This window comes from Felis catus, chromosome D1, assembly GCF_018350175.1.
Source record: "Felis catus isolate Fca126 chromosome D1, F.catus_Fca126_mat1.0, whole genome shotgun sequence".
NCBI classification, from domain to species: Eukaryota; Metazoa; Chordata; class Mammalia; order Carnivora; family Felidae; genus Felis; species Felis catus.
This window is the reverse complement of record NC_058377.1, coordinates 1,227,942-1,242,123: the sequence shown is the minus strand read 5'-3', so window position 1 is coordinate 1,242,123 and position 14,182 is coordinate 1,227,942. Positions and strand designations below refer to the sequence as shown.

Sequence of the window (14,182 nt, the reverse complement as noted above, 5' to 3'; positions counted from 1 at the left end):
CTTCCTTTCCTCTTCCTGGCGGGCCCCAAAGGTCCAGCCACTTTTTCTTCCTTTACGTTATTTCCGTCACCTTTGGCTAATTTCTCCCTGTAAATGTTCTCTCTTGCTTACCAACAGCAGAGGAGTGGCTACACCAGGGAGTTCCTGGGGACCGGGGGTGCCCTCAGATCCATCATTCTTTGAGGTAGTCAAAGAATTTTGTGTGCAGTGACCTGCAAATCTGCAGGCCCCACCCCTTTCCATCCCTAGGGCACTCTTCCATGCAGACAGACTGGAGGCGTGATTGATGCAAAGTAGGACACGTTCTCCCCTTCGTGATGCCCCAAATATACTGAAGTCACCATAGAGAAATAAGTGATAAAAACCAGAAAGATGGGTAGAGTTCAAAATCTTGCTTTTTAATCTTAAATTCGTTAAATGGCATTGCCCAGCTACCGCTTACAGTCTACACATGTTGGGTACGTTTCTGCACCAGGCTCTGTACTAGGACCCTGACACTCAAGAGAGAGCTCAGAGTTTGTGGACTGAGAGTGCAGGCAGGACTAAGAGAGTGTTCATCTCAGCAGTCCTTGGGCAACAGGGATGGCCTTTCTGTTTTGGTTTCGTCATCGTCCAAAGGGAGGCAGAAATAGTATCTGCTTCACAGGGCGGTGGGTGTGAGTGAGAAGGATGTGAAATGACTGTCCCATAATAAATCCTGAGCTCATATGGGGCGCTGCCCAGGCCCTCAGCAAGGCGCACATTTGAGAGTACATGCACGGATAAAGATTTAAGAGCAATCCAAGTGTCACAGGTGCCCCCGTAGAAGACTGGATGGGGATCACTGGGGCAAAACAAATAGGAAATGCCCAGCTCTAGTTAAGGTGTCGAAGAAGGAACTCTTAGAGGAAGTTAAGGTGTCGAAGAAGGAACATCTTGAGAAGAAAGTAGGAGTTTCCCAGGAGGGAGGTGGGGCGGGGGGGGCGTGGCTTCCAGACAAAGCAGAGGCACTGATAACGCAAAACAGCCTGTGCGTCTGGGGACAACTGCAGGCAGCTCCAAGGGTCATAATGCAGTTAGAACAAGAGACGGGGCCCAAGGAGAAGGAGGTGTAGATGACAGGGGGCCTGCACCTTTCCAGAGAGACCAGTGTGAAGTTATAAAAAAAGAAGGATATCTTTAAGTGTCCTGAATAAGGGAGTCACCCAGTAAGATTCATGTGGTAAAAATCTCACTCTGGCAGCAGTGTGACTGGAGCAGAGCCGACAAGATGGCAGGTTGGCTAAACCAGGCAGGCCAGGACGTGCTGGGAAACGTCTTCAAAGTGCTCAAAGAAAAAAACTCCCAACCAAGAATCCTGCACTTGGCTAAACTATCTCAAAAATGGAGACCAAATACGACATTCCCAGATAAACAAAACTGAGAGAATGTGTTGCTAGCATATCTGCCTTACGAGAAATACTAGAGCAAGTTCTTCAGGCTGAAGGCAAGTGACACTGGACAGTACTTTGAATCCACATTAAAACAACAAAGAGCACCAGTAAACGTAATTATGTAATTATGATAGAATAAAGGTGTATTTCCTCCCTTTCCTTCTCTTAACTGATTTTATATTTTTTAACGTTTATTTATTTTTGAGAGAGAGAGGGAGAGATAGAGAGTGAGCAGGGGAGGGGCAGAGAGAGAGGGAGACAGAGAATCTGAAGTGGGCTCCAGGCTCTGAGCTGTCAGCACAGAGCCCAACGTGGGGCTCGAACTCATGAACCGTGAGCCAAAGATCATGACTGGAGCCAAAGTCAGACTCTTAACCAACTGAGCCACCACCCAAGCACCCCCAATTTTAAAATTAACTGTTTAAAACTGCACGTATATATGTTTATTATTTATATGTATAAAATTGTATCGTTGGGCCTGTAATATTCAGAAACATGATATATTTATCAACAACAGCATCAAAGAAGTGGGTGTAAGGAAAATTGTATTAAGCTGGGGAAATGATATCAAATGATATCATATCTGTAATGCAGGTTCACAAGAACAACAAAAGAAAGGAGAAATGATAAAAAAAAAGGTTAATATATCAAAAACTATAAACATATACTTTCTCTCCTCTCAGCTTCTCAAGAAGACATTAAATTATCTAAAATAGTAATTAGAACAACGTATTTTGGGGGTTCATAACATATACAGATGTAATAAATATAACAATACCACCACCAAAAGGAAGACCAAAGAATGGATTTTATAGGAATAATGTTTCTGAATCTCAGTGGAATTAAGTTAGTATAAATCCAACGGTTTGTGGTAAAGTAAGGTATATATGAATGGTCTACAGCAACCACTAAGGAAATAACTTTTTTAAATGTAGTGAAAACGTCATGGAAGAAATTAAAATGGTACACTGGAAAATCTTCACTAATGCAAAAGAAAGCATTAAGGAGGAAAAAGGGAACCAAAAAGACATGAGACGTGTACAAAGCACAGTGGTGGAATCAGATCCAATTACATCAATAATATTAAATGTGAATGGATTAAACAGTGTAATCAAATGACAGAGGTTATTAGACTGGATGGAAAAAAAAACAAAAACAAAAAACAAGACCCAGCTCTATGCTGAAGGAGACACACCTTCATATTCAAAGATACAAATAGACTAAAAGTAAAAGGACGGGGAAAATATCTATCATACAAACAGCAATCATAACAAAGCCAGAATGACTATGCTAATATCAGGCAAAACAGACTTTAAAATAAAAAGCATTACTAGGGATTCAGAGGGACATTTTTTAGTGATCAACCAAGGGTTGTTGATCAAAACAAGGGTTGATCAAAAGGGTCAATCAACCAAGAAGATAAAACAACCCAACAACAGACCCCCAAAATTCAGGAACCCCCCCAAAAAAAGACTTGACAAAAATGAAGGGAGGAAACAACTGAATAATTATAATTGAAGGCTTCATTACTTCACTTCAGTAATCAACGGAGCAAACACAAAACAAGATGTGTAAGGCACAGAAACTGTGAACAGCGCCACAAACCAACGAGCCCTAATGGTGATCTAGCAAACACTTGACACAAAAACTAAATCACGTTCTTTTCAAGTGCTTATTGCCCAGGATAGGTGACATGTTAGGACGCCACACACGTCTCAACTGAATCATACCAAAGATCTTTTCTGATCATAATGAAACTAAGCTAGAAATCGATATCAGAAGGAAAACTGGATAATTTACAACTATGTGAAAATGAACAACCGGTGTGTCAAAGAGGAAATCACAAGAGAAATTAGGAAATACTTAAAAGAAGAATGAAAACAAAAACACTGCATTTGAGAACGTATGGATTCAGTGACAGCAGTACCCAAAGGGAAACGCACAGCTCTAAATGCCCTTTAAAAAAATACCTCAAGTCCATAACCTAAACTTCCACCTAAGACCCTGGGTAAAAGGTGCAAATGAAACCTAAAGCCGGCAGAAAGAAGTAAATAATGAAGATTATGGTGGAAATAAATGAAGTAGAGAATACATAAGCAATTTGAGAAAAATCAACAAAACTAAATTTGGTTCTTTGAAAAGAACAACAAAATAGATACGTTTCTCACGAGTTGACCTAATTAAAAAGAGAAGATTCAGGGTGCCTGGATGGCTCAGTCAGTTGAGCATCCAGCTCTTGATTTTGGCTCAGGTCATGACCTCAAGGCTCGTGGGAATAAGCCCCACATCACGCTCTATGCTGACAGCCTGCTTGGGATTCTCTTTCTCTCTCCCTCTCTCTCTGCCCCTCCCCCACTTGCACACACTCATTCTCTCGCTCAAAATAAATAAGCTTTAAAAAAATAAAAAGAGAAGACTCAAATTACTAAAATCAGAAATGAAAACGGGAACACTACTACCAACCTTACGGAAATTAAATGGATTATAAAGGAGGGCTATGAATAACTGTATGCCAGTAAATATGATAAAAGACCTGAAATGGACAAATTCCTAGAAATAAATAAAAGAGTGAAGCTGATTCAAGAAGAAATAGCCTGAATCAATCTATAACAAGTGAAGGCATTTAATTCATAACCAAAAAATGATCCATGAAGAAAAACCCAGGACTACATGCTTCAGTAATGAATTCTACCAAAACATTTAAAGAGGAATTAATGCCAGTTTTTCACAAACTCCTGTAAAAAATAGAAGAGGAGGGGCCATTTCCCAACTCATTATATGAGGGCAGTATTACCCTGATACCAAAACCAGACCAAGGCATCAGAAGAAAATAAAACTTCAGAGCAATAGCTTTTGTGAATACGGATGCAAAAATCACTCAAAAATACTTCTGAAAATCAATTAACATAATACACCATATTGATAGGTTAAGAAACAAAAGCCATGTGATCATCTCAAATGCAGAAAAAGCATTTGACAAAATCCCACACCGTTGCAAAATAAAAACTACTAAACAAACTAGGAACAGAAGGACACTTTCTCAGTCTGGGAAAAGGCATCTATGAAAACCCACAGCTGACCTCATACTCAATGGTGAAAGCCTTGATGCTTTCCCCCTAAAATGAGGAACAAGACAAAAATTTTCACTATCACCACTTCTATTCATCACTGTAATGGAGGCTCTAGGCAAGGCAATTAAGCAAGAATGAATAGAATAAAAGGCATTCAGATTGGAAAAAAAGTAAAACTGTTTAGATCTCAAGACCTTTTATATAGAAAAGCCTAAGGAATTCTCAAAAAAAAAAAAAACCCGGTAGAACTGATAAGTAAGTGGGGCGCCTGGGTGGCGCAGTCGGTTAAGCGTCCGACTTCAGCCAGGTCACGATCTCACGGTCCGTGAGTTCGAGCCCCGCGTCGGGCTCTGGGCTGATGGCTCAGAGCCTGGAGCCTGTTTCCGATTCTGTGTCTCCCTCTCTCTCTGCCCCTCCCCCGTTCATGCTCTGGCTCTCTCTGTCCCAAAAATAAATAAAAAACATTGAAAAAAAATTAAAAAAAAAAAAGAACTGATAAGTAAGTTCAGCATATTTGCAGAATGTGAGTTCATTTTGCAAAAATCAATTGTATTTCTATACACTTCAACAAATAATCCAAAAATGAAGGTTAAAAAAAAACAATTCCAGTTAAATAACACCAAAAAGAAACATAATATTTAGAAATCAATTTAATAGAAGTGGAAAACTTACAACCCGAAAATTACAAAACACTGTTGAGAGAAAGTAAACAAGACCTTAATGGAAAGATATCTCATGTTCATGGACTGGATGCCTTAATATTTTTTAAATGACAATACTCCCCAAATTGATCTACAGGACTCCGCATGATCCCTATCAGAATACCACTGGATTCCTTTGTAGAAATGGACAAGCTGATCTTAAAATTCACATGGAAACTCACAGGACCCCAGGAAAACCAAAATACCTTGAAAAAGAAGAACACAGTGGGGGACTCAGCCTTCCCAATTTCACAACTTAACTACAAAGCAAGAGTAATCAAGACAGTGAGATAGGAACATGAGGGTAGACGTAGAGATCAATGGAATAAAATCGACGGTCCAGAAATACACCCATATGGTCAGCTGATTCCTGGCAAAGATGCTAAGGCCATTCAGTGGGGGAAAGAATACAATTAAGTACAGCAGAAATAAAGGAATAAACAGGAGTTCCATTTCGTACATGCGGCGTTTGGCATCTTGGTGAAACCCAAGAATGGAAATGTCCAGAAGACAGTTCTCTGTACAGGTTTTGAACTCAGAGAATTCAGGCTGGCAATGCCAATTTAAATGTCATCATACAATCAGGTGGAAATGGAGGCCATCAATATTTTTCCACATTGTTACAGAGTCTTTGTTCCAAAATCTTCCCACAGCCCTTTCCCTCAAAGGCAGGGTTCCTAACCCCGATGTGGGATGGTCTCCTCCCTTCTTCCCACTCCTGACCACTCTCCTCCTAGACCACTTGTAGAGAGTGGTCTACACTCTGCACAAGGCCCTTCCTCCCCAAAAGGCCATTAATTCCTAGCTTGAAGTAGATTATGAACTTCAAAGGGGATTCCAGGTTTTCATCTCACTAGAAAGGTCTCCTTGGAGAAACTTCCTGAAAACATGGAACTTAGATACCTTCCCACTAAATTACCCATTTTGCCCTCCTTTCTCACATTTTCCTTAAGCAGACACAGCTCTCTTTCAGTGCTTCAAAGCAGGCAGAATGGGGTCAATTTTTGCTACTGGCACATGCTAGAAATCATCATAATCGACACACCAGAATTCCTACCCGATCTAAATTCAAAGCATTAAGTTAAACCACATGCTGGCACTTTACCAAAATAGTCCCCCAAGCCCTTAGATTACCAAGGTGGAGAGTAAGATAACATATCTGAAAAAAAGCACCTCACATTTATGGCGCTATGATATCGCCAGTAAAGTTTAACTGCCAGTCGTGATTTCTTTAATATCTATTTCCATTAACCAATATTAAATGATGAAACAGAAGCTCATGGAGGAAATAAACATGGTTACGGGTCAATCATTTTTAGTTGGTATTCAGGTTTTACAAACAAGATAAGACATTGCGGGCAGTGATTTTAGCAGGTACTTGGTACATGACAGATGCACAATAAAAATGCATTTCTTTCCTGAACATTCTCATTCAGCTAGTTTTTGGATGGCTTATGTGTTAGGAATCATGGTGAGTATTTCCTCATATTCTTTCATTTTCCCTCTGCCTTCTCAACAACCTTGAGAAGTAGGTGCTCCTCTCTCCACTTAACAGCTAAAACATTGCCTCTCAGAGAGCTTACATCATTAGTTCCAGGCCACCTCGCTAGAAAGTGGTCCATCTGAGGCTGGATTTTGTGCCCTGTGAGTCCAAACCCAGAGGTCCTCACCATCCTCTGCACAGTCATTCTTCGTGACCTTTTCCCCATTCATGTTCCGTCGTCAAACCACGCACACCCGTGGCTCTCATCCTGTCTTACAACTTCCTTTTATCCTCAGCAGAATCTGAAACATAACAGTAGACCTTCTGAATCGTAATCGCATCTCCGCTGCGCTCTCTGGACTACCTCCACATTCTGTAGTCCTCCTTTCTCCACCTCTTCTCACCCTTGCCTCTACTGCAAAATGTTACCCGGATGAAGTGTGCTTGAAGATTAGGTAAAGATTAAGCTCCTGGATGACTTAAGGGCCCAGGTCAAATCACCAAGTTTACTCAACCCCATGCTAGCAGGTCCGTTAATGGTTCTTGGTGTCTACATATGCCAGGAACGTGTGTGTGTGTGTGTGTGTGTGTGTGTGTGTGTGTGTGTGTAAATTGTCTCTCATCCTCATGACCACTCTTTTCCAAATAAGAAAACCAGAGCTCAGAGCCCTTTCCCCTGATCTTAGAGCCGGGAGGTGACAGAGTCAGCTCACACCCAGAGCCATCTGATAGTACACAGTATGCTTTTTGCTCTGTAGCAGAAACCCTCAAAATCTGCCCACAAACCAAGGACTAGATTATCACAGACTTTGCACCAACCCACAGCAAAATAGGAACAGGACAACTTCATAAATGTAGGGGTAGAGTCCAGGTCAGTATAAAGACACATTGTTGGCAAGAACCATCTTTTATAATGAGATTATGTCCTTTCTGCCTTTTTGGTGTTAAGGTCTCTTTTCTTTTTGAAATGATCATAAAAGTAAGTGGTAATTCTTTTCGAAGGTTTGATGGTAATGCTCTCCCTGTTTCTCCCGAAACATTTTTATGTATGTTATTACCCCTGTTATCCTCTGAAGAGTTATGTATAAGATCTTAGGTATTACTGCCACCCCTCTTTGTGAATAAGCAGACAGATAAAAGAGAAACATCTTTCCTCCATATCTTCCTATTGGGTTGATAATCAGTATTCTCTCTTTAAAAAGTATTCCTGCCTTTAAACTGTTTTTCTGTTCTCAAGAACAACAGGTATTTGCTCTGTCCTTTCCCCAGCCCTCCCCATCCACTGTGATATAACACCCACCCACTGTAACATAACACCCATCCACTGTAATGTAACACCCATTGACTGTAATATACCACCCACCCGCTGTAATAAGAAGCATGCAATGCCTGTAACAGGCAGACCCCCACTTGCAAGTGGTTTCCCTGCAGGCGTTCTTTCATCAGTCACTCGTTCGGATGGAGAACACATTTTGCCGCAAAACAGTATAAATGGCGATTATGTTTTCAAGGTCCCTCCTAAATGTTTGGTTAACATGCACAAAGCTGAGGCACAGCCCGGTGTACAAAGGGCAGCCTCGAGGGCTCCATTCCGAGCAGGCGAAAGAGAATACAGACACGAAAGTCCTTCCACCACTCCCTGAGCATGGGGCTGGCTTCAGACAAAGAATTTGAGGAAGGCAGGTGCACCACCCTCCCACCACCTTCCTCTCCGCCTGCAGACCCTCCCCTCGCCCTCCCCTCTGCACATACTCCCCAAGTATTCTAGGCTTTAGATCTCTCTTCCTCAAAGCTTCCATTTCCTCCATAAAACCGTGTCAGGGAAGCAAGAAGACACAGCCTAGTGAACAAAGATTAATAAGCAAAGGACTTTGAATGAACGACTACAGATTTTTCACAGCCTGGAAGGGAGTGAACGAAAGAAATGTAGGAGCCAATGTGCCTAGGCCGTTCCTATTTTTTCCTCCAGCTTTGCCCTGACTGCTCTCCTGAGACATTGCAGTCACTCCCCACACCCAGGTGCCCCGTCCCCACACACGGTATCGACACTTCTGGTGACACAGTAAATGCTTCCCACTTTTATCTGTGTGCAGTGACTCCCGAAAAGGGAGTTGGGGACACTCGGCATCCACTCCCGTCCACACCACTCCACCAAGCAGCTCAACCCACTTGTCACTTTGGCCCGACTACTTCTTTCCTGGTGTGGGGTCCCTCCCAGTGTCCAGACAGGTCTGTCCCCAGCCCACAGCCCGCACTCAGAGCCACCCGCCAGGCGCACTGGGCAGGCGGCTGTCGTCTGTGGCAGCAGGAAACTGCCCCACACTCCAGGCACCAGCAGGAACCGGCTGACCTCTCGGGGCAGGGGCAGGAGGGGGCGGGTGGTGTCCACTCTGGGAATGTGCCCACGGGGGGCTCCGTGCCGACAAAGAAGGAACTTTCTCACACTTGAGACCAAGTCTGCCTAACTGCCTACGTGCCGAACCGTACGAGTCACGCTGATTCATACGAGTCAGTCTCTTTCACAAGGGGCAACGCAGATCACAAAGAGATGTATTAAACAGTCTTCTGAGTTATCACTGCGTGGTGGTTGCTGATCCAGAAAAAGAAAGTTAATCTACTGTTCGGTCAGTCGTATAATCTTTCCAGGAAACAAAAGCGATTTAATTCAGTTCAACTGATTTCAAAGCAGAGGCTCGGTTATCCGAGATTTTCTTGTTTCTGATCTTTATCTATTGACTGTTCACATCTGTGTTTATTCGCTCTGCATTGTTTGTTTGATCCTTCCTCCACGGCTGCGAAGCAAGAAGCCCATGACTAAAAAGTCCCCATGAAGGGCTTTCAACTGATTCTTGGACGAGAATCTAAGCCCACAGATTCATGCGTGGAGGGGGGGCGGGGGAATCATTGAAACAGTTAATAAAGCACCAAAAATATATGTAGAGTTCCTTTCAAGAGGCAGCGTGTCTTTTTTTTAATTATAGGAACATGTTGCTATAACGCATAGAGTAACTCTAAGAATTAATGATTAATTAATAATTCCAAGAATAATTCTAAGAATATATCTGTTTAGACTGTTTGGAGCAAACGATTGCCAAATTAGTGGTCCTAGAATCCCAGGAACTTGGAAGAGAAGCGATAGAGTGTGTGTGTGCATGCGTGTGTGTGCACATGTGTGTGACACAGAGAGGAAGAGACACACACACGTGCACGTAAAGCCACAAACCAGCCCTGGCTAAATATGCCAGAGTAGCACCGTGTCACCTGCAATGGATAAGAACCTCTCATTAACATCATTCATGAAATAACACTTCTTCCAGCTATGACGAACGAAAAGGGAAAATGGAAAAAGACTACCCAAAGAATACTGAAGAGGAATTTTCAGGAGTTAATGGCCAGATAGATGCTGCTGTGGAATTAAATGGTGAGTGTTTCCACCAAAAACTTTCTTTGTGGAAACTGTGGCAAGAAAGCTGGGCTGTGCGTTCACATGACAGAAAACAGGTTTCCAAATGGGAGTTCTTGTTCTTAATGTCAGTCCTGAGTCCCTTATAAATTTAGTGAACCACGTCGCTAGAAAGAGTATAAAATGTGTGCCGTCCAGAATCTCTGTTTGCAAATAGAAAGTTTTAAAAGTACAGCTTCAGTCCATCAGTCGGGTACATCTTAAAGCCCATCCAGTAAAAACTGCCCTTTTCATCTTGAAAATGTGCATATTCTTGGCCCTCCCAGGGCCTTTCCCTTTCCCATCACTCAACTCCTGAAATCTATCATGTAGCCGGGAAAGTTGAATTGAACTGAACCAAGTGGAATAAATGCGATTGGATCTGGTGGACCAGTCTACACATTCTTCTTGAGCATATAGCACAGAGCTGGACTCTGTTCAGAAATTCAGAGACCCTTCCTGATACATTCTCTGCTCTTGGGGAGAGGCTAACAACAGTCGGAAATGCCCCTCCATCCAACATAGATAAGATTACTAGAAAACAAGACCGTCTGTAATTTCGTAGTGAGTTGTGTGGCCATCTTCACAACAACTGCAGCAGGTGATCTAAGAAAGAAAAGATGAGAACCAACATTTCCAGTTGGAGGCTTCACGGTGGGACTTCAGCTGAGGTTTACAGAATGGCCAGTGGTTCGCTAGGGAGAGACGGGGGAGGGGATTTCCTGGAGGGTATACCCCAGTGGAACGTGAGGGATGAGCGACAAGTCAGAGGTCCTGTGCTCCAGCTGACAAATCCCCAGTTCGCCTCCAGGACGACCTCCAAATCCTCCATTTACGGATTTCTAGGTCATCTTCAGTAACCACATTTTCAACTTTGTCTCTTCTAGGCTACATTTACTTCTTTTCAGGACCCAAAGCGTACAAGTATGACACAGAGAAAGAAGATGTGGTCAGTGTGCTGAAATCTAGCTCCTGGATTGGCTGCTAGACAGGAAGGTTTCGTGTTTTCTAGGGAACGAACGCGAGCACAAGCAGCTGGTCCCCGGACGTAAGGACCAAGGCAGAATGTAGGATGGGGGTTCTTCCCGTGGCCTTCAGTCCTAAGGGCAATTTCCAGTTCATCAAAAATAATTACACTTCTACATTTCTTCACGGTTGTGAATTCATAATTGTAATCAAAATGGGAGATTTCTATAGATGGTCAACTTCACATAAAATCGGAATCAACACAATGCTCTCCTCTGCGAGACACCCACTGCTGTTGTTTCTTACCCAACACACTGAAGCAAATTGAGAAATTTGGGTTTTTATTTCTGAGAAGAAGTCTATTTGTGGATTCCCTGACATGTATTATAATTCTTTTAAAAGGACATGTCATTGCCGTGCAAATTTTAACTACTCTTCACAGTAGTGGCTTTTGCTACCTTTACATGTGTTGTGACGAGTATAAATTTGTCCCTCTGTGCTTTGAACATCTCACAAACAAAATACCATATAAGTTTTATTTCTCGTTTGTTTGTCTAACTGTGCTCACTGTCTTTGAAGCAGGTCGCGGTGGGCAAGCCCACTCAAATGAAATTTCGGACTAGGCAAGAGAGGGAAACTTTGCAACAGGAAAACTTTTAACAACAGCCAATAAAAATGCTGTATGAGAACCGTCGCTCATTTCTCTCCTCAGTCAGTATCTACTAGCTTCTATCACACATTCTTTGGCAACAGACTCCACGAACCTAGAGAAAACTCAAAACTGGAGATAGTTCACACGCAGACACAGGAGAAATGGCAGATATTCAGTCCATTTCCTGCCTCCTGACAATAAAACACCTATAGTGACACTGTCTCTAACCACGCATGTGAGTCTCTTCAGAGTAGTTTTCCATGTAGGGGAGTTGGTCTGTTTAGTTTTTCTTACTTCAAGTTAAACCTTTTCTCTTTCTTACCTGCTCATCAGTACAGAAAAAAACACAGTGTTTGTCATTCTTGTGATTTTTTTTTAATCTGACCCTCTAGAATGTAAGGAGTCAAAAGATGAAGTGATCCTAACGTTAGATGATAAATACATTTAGTAGACTTCCCAGGCTACCCGGGATGGCCACAGTGTCACCCTGTCAGCCGTTACTGTTGTGTCCTTTACTGAATTCCTTCCTAGTGTTGAGAAGGGACAGGGCCAGGTGCCTGGGTGGCTCAGTAGGTTGAGCATCTGACTCTCGGTTTCGTCTCAGGTCATGATCTCACAGTTTGTGAGTTTGAGCCCCAAGTCGGGCTCTGTGCTGACAGTGTGGAGCCTTCTTGGGATTCTCTCTCCCTCCCTCTCTCTCTCTCTCTGCCCCTCCCCACCTTGTTCTCTCTCAGTCTCTCAAAATAAATAAACTTAAGGAAAAAAAGAAGGGCAGGGCCCTCACTGGAGGGTTGACTCTCAACCCTCCCCTTGGCTTCTGTTACTGAAAGTGGCTATTGATGGCCAACCAGATGTCGAATCTTTGACGGTTGAAGACACATTCGAGTATGCGTGCTTTCCAGAAGAAAGTCACTTTTGCAGAAGCAGCTAGCTGAGGAGAACTACTTAATTGCAATGAGCAATGAGGAAAAGCAGTCTGGCGGGTCCTCGAGAGGCTAAAACCAGAGTTTCCATGTAACCGTCCCACCACTTTCCAATGTCTGCCTGCGAGCCAGGAAGACACGTCCACACAAAAATGTGCACAAAACATGCCCAAAAACCTTTATGGCAGCGTTATTCAGAATAGCCAAAAAATGCAAATGTGCTCGTAAAATGACGAATGGAGTTTGTTTATTGTGGTAAATCCATACAATGGAATATTATTGGGCAATAAAAAAAAAAAAAGAGCCACCGCGTGCAACAGCACGGATGGAGCTTGGAAACGGTGCACTGAGAGACCAGATACAAGAGGCCACATATTCTAGGATTCTGTTTATGTGAAATGTTCAAATAAGAAAATCCAGAGGCGGAAGGCTGATGTGCACCTGCCAGGCGTCATGGAGGGGCACTGGAAGGTGACGGCTAAGGGGTGGGGGCTTTCTTTGTGGGGAGATGGAAATGTTGCCCAAGTGATGACGGTGAGGGTTGCACAGCTCTGCGAATATACTACAAGCCATTGGATTGTACGTCCTAAGTGGATAAATTGTATGGTGTGTGAATTACATCTCAATAAATCTGTCATCTTCAAAAATGACAATAAACCAGGAGATCAAGGTGGTGTGACGATCTCTGCGGGCCGAGCAGTCTGGCCAGCTCAGACACGGAGCCCATGGCAATGAAGCTGTGGCCTGAAGACATCTGGAGCTGAGCACGACCAGCCAGATGTCCCCCCGGGCTCCCGCTGCTAGCCTAGGGGTGTGCGCATTATAGACCCTTCACTGGAAGCAAAACAGCTTGTGCTCTGAGGTCTGACGGGCTTAAAGCCCCAGATCTGTTATTTTTAGCTGTACGATGTTGGTCGGTTCCTTAATCTCAGTCTCAATTTCTTCCTTTATATATCAGAATAGGGAGAGTTCTTACCTCCCAGAGATACTTAGAGGCTTAAATATACAAGTCACAATACACAACGCTCTTAGACGGTCTATAATTGTCGTTGTGAGACATCTCAGAGAACGTGTCTGCCTCCTCTGGGATAGCTGAGGATATGACAGCTCTCCAGCACCCTGAGGGTTGATAACCAGTGACCTGAGATGTTCCTTTTCCAAACTGCAAATGAAATCAGTACGCGAGTAATATGCTGACTGTTGTTAACTCCCATCCCCCTGAAATAAATCTTACAAATTATTACTCCTTTGTTGAGTAAGAGAACTTCTGTCTCCTAGGTAGAGTTGGACATATTTTGGAAAGACACAACAGTGTCTCTCAAGCACAAAAAACAGTAACCGTGTTTGTGTCAAAACTCCATCGGCATATTTATCGGCTCCCCTGAGACAAGACTTTGTGCAGAAATAATTTATAACATGTATTCGTCACTCAGCTCCAGAGCGAGCGTGACAATGTTTTGTGAAATAGTTTTGAGCCCAGGGTGCCTCGACCGTTCCTCTGAGAAAGGAAGGAGTAAGCAGAACAGTTTTCT

The 14,182-nt window shown here is 43.0% G+C and overlaps 1 protein-coding gene across 1 annotated transcript in view; it reads left to right on the top strand.

Annotated features, from left to right (window-relative positions):
• Positions 1-12,110, top strand: part of MMP20 (matrix metallopeptidase 20) — a 57,105-nt gene extending 44,995 nt beyond the window's left edge. The window contains exons 9-10 of the mRNA XM_003992304.3: positions 9,985-10,088; positions 10,997-12,110. Coding sequence (XP_003992353.2) covers positions 9,985-10,088; positions 10,997-11,097 — 205 coding nt within the window. The 3' untranslated portion in view covers positions 11,098-12,110. The remainder of the gene's footprint in view (positions 1-9,984; positions 10,089-10,996) is intronic.
• The last annotated feature ends 2,072 nt before the right edge of the window (positions 12,111-14,182 follow it).